This window comes from Penaeus japonicus, unplaced genomic scaffold (assembly GCF_977035675.1).
Source record: "Penaeus japonicus unplaced genomic scaffold, GWHDUDI00000001_assembly GWHDUDI00000002, whole genome shotgun sequence".
Taxonomy (NCBI): Eukaryota; Metazoa; Arthropoda; class Malacostraca; order Decapoda; family Penaeidae; genus Penaeus; species Penaeus japonicus.
Genome location: NW_028234404.1, coordinates 24,817,525 through 24,832,524, shown reverse-complemented (window position 1 = coordinate 24,832,524; position 15,000 = coordinate 24,817,525). Strand labels below are relative to the sequence as shown.

At 40.3% G+C, this 15,000-nt stretch overlaps 1 protein-coding gene across 5 annotated transcripts in view; it reads right to left on the bottom strand.

Annotated features, from left to right (window-relative positions):
* LOC122261594 (uncharacterized) overlaps positions 1-15,000 on the bottom strand; it is a 113,762-nt gene that overhangs the window by 37,048 nt on the left and 61,714 nt on the right. For all 5 annotated transcript variants that reach the window (XM_086548754.1, XM_086548752.1, XM_043029311.2 and 2 more), the window contains exons 5-6: positions 981-1,081; positions 658-796 (exon numbers count right to left, since the gene is read on the bottom strand). In XM_086548754.1, the coding sequence (XP_086404880.1) occupies positions 658-796; positions 981-1,081 (240 nt within the window). The remainder of the gene's footprint in view (positions 1-657; positions 797-980; positions 1,082-15,000) is intronic.

Below are 15,000 nucleotides of genomic sequence, written 5' to 3'. Positions count from 1 at the left end.
GTGTGTGTGTGTGTGTGTGTGTGTGTGTGTGTATGTATATGTATATGTATATGTATATGTATATGTATATGTATATGTATATGTATATGTATATGTATATGTATATGTATATGTATATGTATATGTATATGTGTATGTGTATGTGTATGTGTGTGTGTGTATTGAGTAAATATATACAGTATATACACTGATGTGAAGGAAGGTAAGATAGTTTTGTTGTCAATATCTGCACCAAAGTTTCTCTTCCTGTTCTCTGAAATGCTTCACTATTATTATTTATGAATACCTATCCCTCTATCATCAACAGTTACATGGTTCTTTCATATAAAAGATTTGCTAATTTGCTGCTTCATTATTTTCTTTTATTTGAAGACTGTGGCTTACATAACATTACTATATGATAATCATAGCAAAATAAATAGAAAAATCTAACTATCCGTTCTGCAAATTAATCCCTAACATCATGCAAATTAACACGGGATATCTAAATCTAATCTCCCTTATCCACTGCATTGAGCCATAACCACATACGACTCCTAGTTCAGTTCAGTGAGTTCTGAGCACTAATAGCACAGTAAACCTCCATCACATATCGGGAATGACCTAACCCCGGGGCAGTCACGCCCACTCCCACCAACCAAGAGCATCGCCTCTCACCCGCACTGGCCGCCCACAGGAGAGGCTGCCGCCCGTCCTGGTCGGTCACGGACACGTCGACGCCGCTCTGCAGCAGCTTCCGGAGCACCATGAGGCCGACGCGGATGTCGTTGCCCATCTCGCTGTTCGGGCCGCACATCTGGAATGCAGCGGGCAGCGTAATGCCAGAAGTGGGCGCTGTAATAATTCCACGGTAAGCGCCAAAGTTTCGCCATTTGGTGACTCCCTTCTATTGGAACTGGCTGTGCTTTCGTGGATAAACGACCAGGTAGGAGTTCGTGGCAGGGTATCAATCCGAGTGCGGAGTGCAATAAACAACTCACCTGCGCCGCATAGTGGAGTGGATACGCGCCGTGGATGTCAGGGGTGCTGGGGTTGGCGCCCGCCTCGATCAGCAGCTCCAGCAGCTCCACTTCGCCACATACTAAGGGGAGAGAGAGAGCCTTATGATGATTCATGCATTCAGAACTAAAGCAGCAATCGTTCCAGAGTCAAATAACGCTCGATGAAGTAACGAAACGAAGCGAATCTTCTGTCGCCTGAATCAAACGCGTATATGTATATATATATATATATATATATATATATATATATATATATATATATATATATATAAATATATGTATGTATATATATATATACACATATATATATACATACATATATACACACACACACACATATATTTATGAAAAAAAGAAGAACAGTATGAATAGATAATGTCGCGACATATATACAGACTTATCATGCTCTCGGTGTGACCTGCTCCCGAAACAAAATGTGGGACGCAATTCATTATTCACTGTATAAGCAAAAGACACTCAATGGAGTGCGAGGTAATTGTCAGCACTTTTATTCGTAACCTGTTGAACAATGATTATGAAAGTCACTTCGAAGGTAGGGATAAGTGAATCACAAATAGCGAGTAGAAGTGATTCTATTTTGGTTGGATAATCATTCAGTAAATATAGCATTTAAAGCCATCTGGAGATTTCTCTTTAATCATACTTATTACTGCTTGTTTTTCAAACTAATGCGATGCAAGTAGAGAGAGCAGGATTTCTTGCAGGCATGAAACAAGTAGAGTTAGAGTTCCGTGCAATTATCCGGGATTACACTGGATTAGAATCCATAGCTTAGTGTTGAGGAAAGGATCGCTGGCACTGTTTTTGTTTCTCCTCTTCACGAATGTTTCTAATTATTTAGGAATTGTGGTCCGGGAATGTTTTTGGTCCTTTCGTTTTTAACTGGACAAGCAGAACTGTTAAAGCAGTATTCAACGAAATACAATTGCGAAAAAGACAATGTTGTGGAGTATCTAATTATATTCAGTTATATATTTAATATTTTTTCCTGATGTCCTAATAAATATTCAATAAAAGGCAAATGTTCTCCCACGTATAATCAAAGCTTCCATGATTTTGTGTCATCGATTCAAACTAAGGAAATAAACGAATGGGTCTACATGTTACATATTCAACATATACAACTGGATTTCATTGTCATTATTCATTAAACAAAAAAATAGTATGACATTAATATGTCGCTTTAAAAAAAATATATAAGAAAAACTAAAAAGGATCATTACATGAGCCCAATAAATCTTGACCCAACCGCCAAGCCGCCATTATCCATGCTGTTCCCTCTTCCCCCACTACCTGTGTTCGAGCATAACTCAGGTAATCCGGGTCAACCTTTTTGATCTCCCTCACCCCTTCATTCCACTGCACGTCCGATGAAATATGGGAAATCCACGAGCAATACGGAATAATTTTTCAGGCTCACCCAGACCGAACATTGGGATAAACGCTCGGAGAATTATTGAAACAGGACTTCTCCCTGACACCGTTTTGTCCGGGTGTTTAGTAAAGGATAGGTTACATTCAATTACGCGATGTTCTGTTTTATCTGATGACCGGGAACAAGAATAATCGTTATGATATATATAATAAACTTAAAACTGTAGCTGATGAGGATAAGTTTAGACAGTCGCTTCAGTTCCGTGGTTATGGGTCACAGTTTGCAGGTGACCTGGTTTCCACTTCATGAGGTAATCCTGGGCAGTTGCTTGCGAAAATTGCATTTTATGGCTAGGTTTGATTTGTTGACCAAAAGATTGTATTCATCATCAGTAAATACATAAATAAATAAAGTAGACAGATAGATGTTTGGGCTATTGCCTTAGACGATATCTTTTCACAAGGGATTTCTCTTTCTTTCTTTCTTTGTCTCTTTCGCATTCTCTTACTCTTTTTCTCTATCTTTCTCTTTCTCTATATTTCTTTCTTTTCTTTTTTCTTTCTCTTTTTTTCTCCCTTTATCTCTCTCCTTCACTCTTTCTCTCTTTCTTTCTCTCTCTCCTCCTTTCTTTTTCTCTCCTTTTTTCTATCTCTCTCCTTCTCTTTCTCTCTTCTTTTCTCTTTTTCTCTCCTTCTCTTTCTCTCTTTCCTTCTCTCTTTCTCTTTCTCTCTCTCCTTTTCTCTTTCACTCTCTCTTCCTCTATTTCTTTCTTTCTTTCTTTCTTTCTCTTTCACTCTCTCTCTCTCTCTCTCTCTCTCTCTCTCTCTCTCTCTCTCTCTCTCTCTCTCTCTCTCTCTCTCTCTCTCTCTCTCTCTCTCTCTCTCTCTCTCTCTCCTCTCTCCTCTCCTCTCCCCCTCCTCTCTCTCCTCTCCCTCTCTCTTCCTCCTCTTCCCTCCCTCCTCTCCCCCCCCCTCTCTCTCTCTCTTCTCTCTCTCTCCTCTCTCTCTCTCTCTCTCTCTCTCTCTCTCTCTCTCTCTCTCTCTCTCTCTCTCTCTCTCTCTTTCTCTTTCTCTTTCTCTTTCTCTTTCTCTTTCTTTCTCTTTCTCTCTCTCTCTCCCTCTCTTTCTCTCTCTTGTCAAAACGAGAATATTAATTAGTTCCCACATGTTGTGCCCTACGACTGCGGATTCACATTTAATTAATTTGCATCAGAGACTTACTTAACTGCTTTAATTAAGGGTCCGGATTCAGATAACTCGCGTACCAGTGAATTTCCCAAGTGAGGGAGAGAGTTGCCTTAGAGAGAAAATGAGCTGACTGTATTTGTTGTTCCTATAATCTTTGCTGTACGCTAACCAGAATATCTCCATAGACCGCCAGAGTAGTAAGAGAAAGAATGCGAGAGCGAAACAAATAGAGAGAGAGAGAGAGAGTGTGTGTGTGTGTAAGGGGGGAGGGAGGGAGAAATGAATGCAGGAAGGAGAAGAGAGGGGAAGGGGAAGGGGTGGGGGAAGAGAAAGAGAGAGAGAGAGAGAGTAAGGGGGGAGGGAGGGAGGGAGAAAGGAATGAAGGAAGGAAGGAGAAGAGAGAGAGAGAGAGAGAGAGAGAGAGAGAGAGAGAGAGAGAGAGAGAGAGAGAGAGAGATTGAGTGGGGGGGGATGAAGAGATAGCGTACTGTTATTACTTTATTGAGAGATTCAAGCCTCTGAATGAAATCTTAAAGTAGTGAAAAGTACAGAAACCGACCGCTTCTCACACACACACAAGCACAGTTACACTCATCCACACGGAAGACAAAATCCACCGAAACAACGTGTTCTGCTCTCAATCAAACCACGACGATAGTTAGGAGATCACAGACACACAAATGGAATCTGCGCATTACAACTTGCCGTCGCGTTGAACCAAGAAGGGCCGTTTAGACCTCGCGTGCACGTGATTGGCTGACAGATCACGAAGCTCCACCCACAAGCGTTTACATAATTTGGAACATTCTCTGGAGAAGGTTATGAAAAGAAATAAAGATGCATGCGTGTGTGGTATGTGTGCGTGTGCGCGTGTGTGTGCGTGTGCGTGTGCGTGTGCGTGTGCGTGTGCGTGTGCGTGTGCGTGTGCCAGTGCCCGTGCCTTTGGCTGTGCCTGTGTTTGTACCTGTGTTTTTACCTGTGCTTCTGTCTGCGTGTTACACATTTTTTCTCTCAAAACAATTGAGATAGGATGTGTGATATCCTTATTCGATAAGAATCGCGAAGTGAAATGTAGCATCTTTTTTTTCGGTCACCAAATCAGCGAGTGCTTCGTGGTTCTCGAGCGAAAGAATGTAACGATTTTCGCGGTCCCGAATATTGATAGATATCAACGTAGAATTCATACTGCAAGCTTTTAGGATACAGGTGGCAACATCTACTGATAAGATATCTCTCTTCTGTTTCTGGTGTTGACTTTTGAGGAAATATTATTTCTCAAACAAGACATTTTAGAAAATTGACGTTTACGTAAGAAGGGCAAAGGGAGAGAAAAAAAGAAAGAGAGAGGGGGTAGGGGAGGGAAGATGAAAGGGATAGGGAGGGAGAGGGAGGAGGAGAGGGAGGGGAAAAGGGAGAAGAAGAGGGAGAAGGAGGGAGAGGGAGAAAGGGAGAGGGAGAGAGAGAGAGAGAGAGAGAGAGAGAGAGAGAGAGAGAGAGAGAGAGAGAGAGAGAGAGAGAGAGAGAGAGAGAGAGAGAGAGAGAGAGAGAGAGAGAGAGAGAGAGAGAGAGAGAGAGAGAGAGAGAGAGAGAGACGATGCAAGAGTAGTGTAACATAATCCCCAACCAGAGAACGACGAGACAAAGAACAGTTTGCTTGATCACTGCTCTAAAAATACGTCCGGTAAGCAAAGGGTCTCCTTCATGATACCGAAAGTACGACTCATTGGTTGGTTTAAGATTTAAAACACGATTTCCTATTGGTTAGTCTGTATCACGTGACACGGGACCTTGCTTGAAGTTAAACAAGTTATAATTCAGTCTTGCTGTAGTTTATGGGCGTATAATTGTGTTTAGTTTTTTCTTCATGTTGCTGCACCTCTTCTGCTGCACCAAAATGTGGAGAAGAAAATTACGATGACGAAGTTCCGAAGCAGAGAGAAGACATAAAACGCACATGGAACAAAGCAAAAATAATATCATGTCTTTATTGTTGGTGTGATGAAACAATATGTTATACACATACATGCATACATATAGCGGGACAGAGTTAGATAGATATGCTGATAGATAGATGAACATCTGTCAATCTATATATCATATGTTTTCAGTTCCTTTACCTACTTATTTAGCCATATACCTTTATACACGCGACCATGCACGCGAGTTGATGAATGAGAATAAAAGAAAAAAGCGTCAAGCGAAAGTAAGGGAAAAGAGAGCAATGAGCCGCCGCCTTCGTGCCGCCCCGCCTCCGTCCAGCTTCTCTCTCGTGCTCATTTTTCTCCCCGCGAGCTTTTGCGAGTCATGCCATAAGCAGGACAAAGGAAAATTATATCAAACGCATTATTTCTAAAAATAAAACTTAAAACGGAAAACCATTTTCTAAATATAGATGTCAGTCAAGACAGAACAATGATATATGTGAGGCATGAAAATGTAAAGGAAAATAAAATTGGAAAGGGTATAAGGACACCATTATCGAAAGAAAACGGATTATTTCCAATGCTGGAGAGATGCCAGGAAAGATATAGGTCTGATCTCATATAGATTTGTTATCAAACATCAGACATCAAAAGAGATATATCACGAGTCACGTGATTCGTCAGAAATGAGACGCCTGGAATGCCCATTAAACAAGCGTTGCAGGTAGAATCATGAGTGGTTTGTTCTGAAACAGTGGGATGTTTATCACAACAGAAATAGAGCCGGAATTGAGGCTTGAACCGGAAGAACATATTCATTCTTGGTGTAGATCTGTAGATTTAATTAATAAAAAAAGTGTTTTGAGAAGTTTGGAAGTAGTCTGTTTCTACTCCGAGGCTTTATCCGTGACCGCAATCTTACGTGGCACAAAACACGTTTTGAGTTGTAGGCTGAAGGGCCAGAATAAATCCAGTGTTATCAGGAGTGTCATACGATCATATCTTGCGAAGCCTGGTTTCTCAGAAGGAGGTCAATGTAATGGTATACTCACGGAAGAGATTTAGTAAGGCGGATCAGACAGACGAAATAGACGTATGTCTGCTCTATATTACAGTGATCCTTGAAGTTTTTTGTATATTTCCGTTTATCAATATTGAATATGGTATTTCATTATCTTATGCCTTTTATCCAATAATGCATAAAAAAGCACACAATTAACTCACTCACCTGGAGTGTATTACTAACATCTTTATACAACGTAAACATGTCTCACACTCATGCCTGCCCACGTTTATGAGGCAATTAAACAAAATAACAACCTATGGGCTGCGCGTCAGAGATCCAGTGTCATTCATGAGGTTCCCGACAAGCGTCTTGCGTGCCAGTCGGTTAGATAGAAGTACCCTTCAAAACCATAATACTCCAGAGTGACCAGGTGCCTGTAATGACCCACTTAATGGCACGCCAGCACTTGACATTCCTCTGTTACCTCACCACGGCCACTGCGTCACCTGGTGTTCGCGGAAATGTCCTGTCACGTTGCGTTATGTCCCTTATTTGACAGAAAATGTTTGTAAGCACGTTGTATGACGACACCGGAATTGATGTGATTAATGTGTGATTGACTTATCTTCCAGAGGTAATATGACACTCGTTATCCACACGTTATTCTCGCGTGAGTAATGAGGGGCATTCTCGTTGCTGGAAATTATGGAACAAAGGGATAGTCACAAACAAGTTGATAGATAGATAAATGAAAAGAGAAAGTAAGGAAGAGAAGAGAGAGATAGAGATAGAGATAGAGATAGAGAGAGAGAGAAAGAGAGAGAGAGAGAGAGAAAGAGAGAGAGAGAGAGAGAGAGAGAGAGAGAGAGAGAGAGAGGGAGGGAGGGAGGGAGGGAGGGAGAGAGAGAGAGAGAGAGAGAGAGAGTGAAAAGAGAGCGAGAGAGAGAGCGAGCGAGAGTTAATCTTTGGTTCATATATTTAATAGTTAATATATTCAATAGTTTCTATCATCATCATCGTCATCAATATTATGATCGTAACCATTATTCTTATTACGATTGTTATCACTATTATTATCATAATTTTCAATATCATTATTATTATCATTATTATTATTATTATTATTATTATTATTATTATTATTATCATTATTATCATTATTATCATAATTATCGCTATAATTATTATTATTATTGTTATTATTATTATTATTATTATTATCATAATCACTATCATTATCATTATCATTAATAATTCTAGTAGTAGTAGTGTCATTATTATTATTGCCATTGCTATTACACACGCTGCTACTACTGCTTCTATCCTTATCACCATTACTATCACTGTTATCATATCATCGATATCATTACTGTAATCATAAACTTTTTCAATAGTATCCCAATCACTTCCAATAATTAAAAAAAAACAGAACCATCACCAATAACAATTGCATTACCACAATGCACAATGGACAGCAACACCGTATATTTGCACATAAAACCCTCTCCCTCTATTTTGGCAACATAAAGATGCACTAAATGGCCTCAGATGTTGGATCGCAAACTCTCTCTTCCACGAATGTAAACGCAGGACTTTCCGAGTTCGTTGACCTCTTCCTCGTCTCCTTCGCTCACTCGGTCTCCTTTCTGTAGCTACGTTTTCTTAGAATGATGAGAGCCATGCCTTCAGTTTGGGAGTATGGCGTGTGGGCGGTATTGTTTTACGCCATGGGGGTTAGATGCTTGTCTTTGTATTGGAATATGTGGAGGGTGTGTGTTGTCGGTGGTGTAGCCACAGCTGACGGGGTGTGATTTTTTTTTTCTTTGGATATAGGAGAGAAATCTTTTGGGTATAATCATTAAGCTAATTAACGGCAAGTAATAAGCCTTCTACTGATTCTAGTAAAGTCTTGTGCCTACACATCCTTCGTGTCGACGATATATAATCGTCGTGTCACATACACTATTTACGCAGGTGGCGACAAAGGACTCTCTTATATGATTATTAATTCAGTGTTATAGAACAACGGAGAATCGTTAACGCGACGCGGAAGTAGTGGCATCATTTCGCAACAGGATATGCTGTTAGCAGACCTTCGCCCATGTTGTCAAGGGTAGCGTACTAAGAGCAGAGTTTCCATTTTGTTTCATTTTCTTACTCTTTTCTTACTTTTTCATTATCACTCCCTTCGTTTCCGCTCTCCTAGTCACCGTAGTCTTCCCCTTTCCTTCCCAATCATTTTCTTAATATCACCACCCTCTCCAGAAATTTCTTTTCATAATAATGATAATTCTGTTTTCCTGTAGCTTGTCCTTTACATTACACTACTTGACACACAGAGGGTCAGAACAAGCGATTGCTCTCACCCTGCCTTTATTCCTTATTCATTTTTTTCTTCTTTCTGTCCTTCTTTGTTTGTGTGTGGACTCATCTACATCACCTAATCAGCAAAAATACTTTTGTTTGTCTTGCTTGCTTCTTCCATGTCCCTTCTTCTTCTCTGCCCTTCCTTATCTCACCTACACACTTTCTTCCTCCTTATTCCCCTTCTCTCCCTTTTTTTCTCTCCCATTCCTTATCCCCTCTTTTTTTTACCCTTTTATTCTCTCCTTTTCCTTGTCCCCCTCTTTTCCCTCTTTCCCCTTTCTCCCCTTCCCTCTTCTTTCACACCTTACGCAAGCTAGCGTACTTAGCCGTGCCATCGATTCCCTTTGCCAGCGCGAGGGTGTCAGCCTCTCCTCCGTCACACTCGGCCAAATATCAAGGCACTAATTCCCCGCCACAAAGGGAAGTGTCTCGCTGAGTGCGATAAGCGCTAGAGGAACTGCACTTGTTGAAACTCGTGCACTAAAATGCAAAGAGGAATTCGAAGTGTATATATGCGTGTTCTCTTACGAAGCGCATGTTCCCTTCGGCCGATCACAAAGAGATATAATCACATAACTGATAATATAATTTCAAGACTTTTTAAACAGGATATATCATCAGTCTATGAATTGTTTTTTTTTTTTTATTATTATTATTAATTAATAAATCGTTTCTTTCCATGAAATGTTTTCCATATCTGTATCCATCCTTAAATATAAGTTCACCCACAACGTTGCCTTTCCCCTCTCCCCTATTCTGTTTCTCTCGGGTTTCAGGAAAATAATTAATGCGTAATCATAAATTTTGGCTCAATTTCTCTCTACAATTTTCGAACTCCTCCGGCTTCCCTGCCCCCTCTCCCCTCCTCTCCCTCTACACTATGACGCACGTAGCCACAAATACTCTACAATTCATATGGAAGTGCCATGCTAAGTACTTTCCCTCCCCCGCCATGGCATTTTTCTTGCATAAAAGTAATATTTTCGGCAAGCAACTCTTGCGAGATTATTAGTAATTAAAATTCCGCTGGCATATCACGCGAGCGCCGGAGCACGACCGAACACCGGGACTTCATTCGTCATGATTTTTGCTTCGGCTGTCACACTCGCCGGCACGGAAGAAGAGGGGGAGGGGGGGGGCAGACCACATGACATAACTTTTCTTCTCTCTTCTCTCTTTTCTTCTCATCTCTCCTCTCTTCATTCTCTTTTATTTCATTTTATTCTCTTATCTTCCCCTCTCTTCTCTTCCCTTTTCTTTTCTTCTCTTGGATTCTTTTCTTTTTTCTTCTCTTCTCCTTTCCTCTTCTCTCCTCCGTTCTCTTCTCTTCTCTTCTCTCCTCTCTTCATTCTCTTTTATTTCATTTTATTCTCTTATCTTCCCCTCTCTTCTCTTCCCCTTTCTTCTCTTCTCTTGTATTTTCGTTTTTCTTCTCTTCTCCTCTCCTCTTCTCTTCTCTCCTCTCTTCATTCTCTTTTATTTCATTTTATTCTCTTATCTTCCCTTTTCTTCTCTTTTATTTTCTTCTCTTCTTTTTTCCCCTCTCTTCTTTTCTCTTCTCTTTTCTTCTCCTCACCCCCCTCTCCTCACCTCTCCTCTCCTCTTCTCTTCTCTTCTCTTCTCTTCTCTTCTCTTCTCTTCTCTTTTCTTTTCTTTTCTTTTCTTTTCTTTTCTTTTCTTTTCTTTTCTTTTCTTTTCTTTTCTTTTCTTTTCTTTTCTTCTCTTCTCTTCTCTTCTCTTCTCTTCTCCTCTACTTTACTCTACTCTACTCTACTCTACTCTACTCTACTCTACTCTACTCTCCTCTCCTCTCCTCTCCTCTCCTCTTTTCTTCTCTCCTCTCCTCTCCTCTTCTCTTCTCTTCTCTTCTCCTCTACTTTACTCTACTCTACTCTACTCTACTCTACTCTCCTCTCCTCTCCTCTCCTCTCCTCTCCTCTCCTCTCCTCTACTCTACTCTACTCCTCTACTCTACTCTACTCTACTCTACTCTACTCTACTCTACTCTCCTCTCCTCTCCTCTCCTCTCCTCTCCTCTCCTCTTCTCTCCTCTCCTCTCCTCTTCTCTTCTCTTCTCTTCTCTCCTCTCCTCTATTCTATTCTCGTATCTTCTCTTCCCTTCTCTCTCTAGACGTGTACTTACACACTCACACTCACACACATGCAGACACGAGCGCACATACCTACAGAGAAACCGAATCTCAGCGGGTTGAGTGCCACTTGCGTCTCCATAGAAACCTAATTTACAGCTTGATGGGGAACACGGGTGCTGCCGCGCGTATGTCTGCGCCGCGAGACAGGCTTTCCATTTTATAATGATTTTGTTGCATGTTCAAAATCACAGTGAGTCGTCCACTTTGAATGGCAAATTGACACTAAGGCTTGCTGTTTTGGTTTAAGTAACGTGCTATTTGACTTTCAGAGTGAGGTTATTTGTCACCGTGCTTGGATATAAGATGGAAAATTCTCATGCCGACTCTCATATATGTAGGTGGTAGTTCATATCAGAAATACACACTCTGAGAGGCAAACTATCCTTATACTTGTCTCAAGCTTTGTTGATACATATCTAGATATGGATGCAAGGGATACACATAGACAAACCAATACACATATTCCCGTTCCTACGCACAAATATACGCATACACGCTTACGCAAGTACACACATACACACATACATACACACACATACACACACACACACACACACACACACACACACATGACACCTGAACATTCTCACTCCATCGTTCAACAAATCACAAGTAATTAAAACCGAGAAGGGGATTTTTTGGGGGAAAAAAGGAAGGATATTACGGTCACAGATACAAGGCTCATATAAACTGTGGCTCTCTGCCTGTGCCATTATCTGCGAGGGGGGGGGGGACAAAAAGGGGAAGAGTCCATAACGCTTCGGAGGATTTAGGACAAGCTGAATAAAAGCAAGGGTATTAAACTTTCTTCTAAAGATGTCTCCCACTAAAGAGCGCTCGATACCTTCAATCAAAATAAAAACGGATTTCGACCAAAGCGACGTGTTCCTCGAAGATGGCCAGAATATCAAAATCTAGTCCCTTATATAAATCTTTTTCGTTACTACATCGCCTAGAAACACTTTGAAAAGAGCAACCTCCCCCCCCCATCCACACCCATAGATTCAAACGAGAAGATGGTAAACAAATAGTGAGGCGGAATAAACGAAAAAATTGACCGCTCTTTCTTTATCAGTTTCCAAAAATCTCCTCTCTCTCTCTCTCTCTCTCTCTCTCTCTCTCTCTCTCTCTCTCTCTCTCTCTCTCTCTCTCTCTCTCTCTCTTTCTTTTCTCTTTCTCTTTCTCTTTTTCTTTCTCTCTCTCTCTCCCACCCCCACCCCCACCCCCACCCCCTCCCCCTCCCCCTCTTCCTCTCTCCCCCTCTCCCTCTCTCCCTCTCCTCTTCTCTTCCTCTCCCCCTCTCTCTCTCTCTCTCTACCCATCACTCTCTCTCTTTCTCCCTATCTCCCTCTGCCATTCTCTCCATCTCTCTCTCTCTCTCTTTCTCCCTCCCCATCACTCTCTCTCTTTCTCCCTATCTGTCTCTCTCTTCCTCCCCATCTCTCTCTCCCACTTCATTTCTCTCATATAACTTCTTTTGCTTCCATACCCCACCGCTTTGATCATAACTTTCTCACATACTTCTCATTTTTCTCATACCTCTCTCTCTCTCTCATAACCCCTCATCACTCATATCTTCCTCTCGTTCCCTTAATGATTTCCCTTGCGAATTACGCTCGCCTAACCGCATCTTGCAATCCATCCTCAAGCAAAGATGAAAAATAAGATCACGAAAAAATGAAAAAAAGTAAAATCATCTGTGTAGTTTTAAATCTTACTTGAAAAAAAATCCTATATGGACACCGACCATTACTTTTCCCTCCTCAAGGTCACGCGAGTTAATTGGACCATAAACTTGGCAATAAAGACCTAATATGCGTAGGGAGGATGGGGGTAATTTTCAACATTTAAGATGTATAGTATCAATAACAGTCTCTTTATGACAGAGGTAGTGCTATGGTTCATTCTTACGATTACCTATCGCCATTAATATCACGGTGTTATGATGCATGTGAATACCGGGAAGTTCGTAAATAAAAATATTTAAAAAAAAAATAGTAAAATCAAACTAAAACTCTATCGTCTGGTGGAGTCTGATACCAAATACTAGAACGGCGAACCATCCGCAGCGAGATCGAAGAACACTTTCTAAAAATGTTCTTCCAGAACATTCCACCTAAATATTTAATTCCTAGTCCGACAGTTATAGCGGTGTAACCTGGTGTTCGCAAGCACCGCAGCATTTAAAGCTTTTGTAGTTCACACTTGATATACATGCATACATAGTACATTAACAAATATATGATTCAAATCTATATACGTATTCATATATATATATATATATGTATATATATATATATATATATATATATATATATATATATATATATATATATATATATATATATATATATATACTGTGTGTGTGTGTGTGTGTGTGTGTGTGTGTGTGTGTGTGTGTGTGTGTGTGTGTGTGTGTGTGTGTGTGTGTGTGTGTGTGTGTGTGTGTGTGTGTGTGTGTGTGTGTGTGTGTGTGTGTGTGTGTGTGTGTGTGTGTGTGTGTGTGTGTGTGTGTGTAAACATAAATGTAAATATAAATATAAGTATAAATAAATAAATAAATAAATAAATATACATATATATACATATATATATATATATATATATATATATATATATATATATATATATATATATATATATATATATATATATATATATATATATATATAACGAGCGAGAGCGAAAGATAAGATAACTAAATGCTGATGAATTCTAATCATCCCTCCGGAAAAGAGTCGATCAAAAATAAGTGCGTGAGCAATAATGGCCAGTTCCCTTTATACGCAACACGGCCTGGCAAGTGTTTATCGAAGTTCTGGGAAATGCGAAGAAAGCGAAGCAAGACGCCAGATCTCGCCTATTGATTCAAATTTGGAATAAGTCTTCCTTTTCTACCTCACAAAACAAGTGCATGAATAAACAATAGGGCAGATAGTTAGAATATTAATGCAAGGCGGTGCAGATGATGAGTAACCTTCGTAATCATTCCCTTCTTAGAGCAATTAATGAAAGACCCATATTGTGCAGAGCTTATGAAGCCCAGTGCGTCGCCCCCTATCTCCAAATGTGCTGAAATATTCATACCTGAATTATGACGATTCAAAAAGAGTATAAACCTCATATGAAAAACTGGCATTTGTTTCTTTTGCGGAATAGTAAAAAATCAAAGGAATATTATGATCCATGCAATACTCGGCTCATTTAAATCAGGTCTTTACATCAACGTCATAATGCTCCTTTGACAGCTTAATGTGTCACGAATGACGAGTTAGAGGCCGCTTACGTGCGGTGGCCGGCCTCCACAGTGAGCAGTCTCCCGGATATTTCCTTTTGTCCTTTCTGACGTATATTCCAAAACTTTTGCGTTGCAGATCCATTCAGTAAGCTACATATAGTCGCACATATTGCATATAGTGATATCTTTCATAGCAATGTATCATAACACCGATTACCAAAACCCACAACTTTCCTAATTTAACTCTGTTTTAGAATATATCTAATTTCCGATTTACTTCATCTTCCAGGAAAAAAAACACTCTAGCAAGAAAAAGCATTAGTCCCGCAAATAGGAAGAAAGTATGAAAGTATAGCTTGCATCCGTCTTCCCTCACCACGACACCAGCCCTCCCGCGATGCTAGAGAAGATATACACAATAATGAGAGCTAACACGCAAGGGTTTACTTTACAGAATCTAAAAGTATTTCACCATATGGCCTCAGGCATGTTAGCTTGCAGTAGGGAGATCGGGTAACAATTCGCGGGTAAGATTTCGCTTCATTTGTGTTCATGATTGGCATTTTGTGGTAATTCAGGGAATGATCATGTTGTTAATTCCTGTTAAAGAGATTTTTTGTGTTCTTTGAAGAATATTTTGGAAGTGATATCTTTTGGTTATCCATCCATGACGACGATTTAGTTATGTAGGATACAGGAAGATAACAATCGTGACTATAAAACCAAAAAG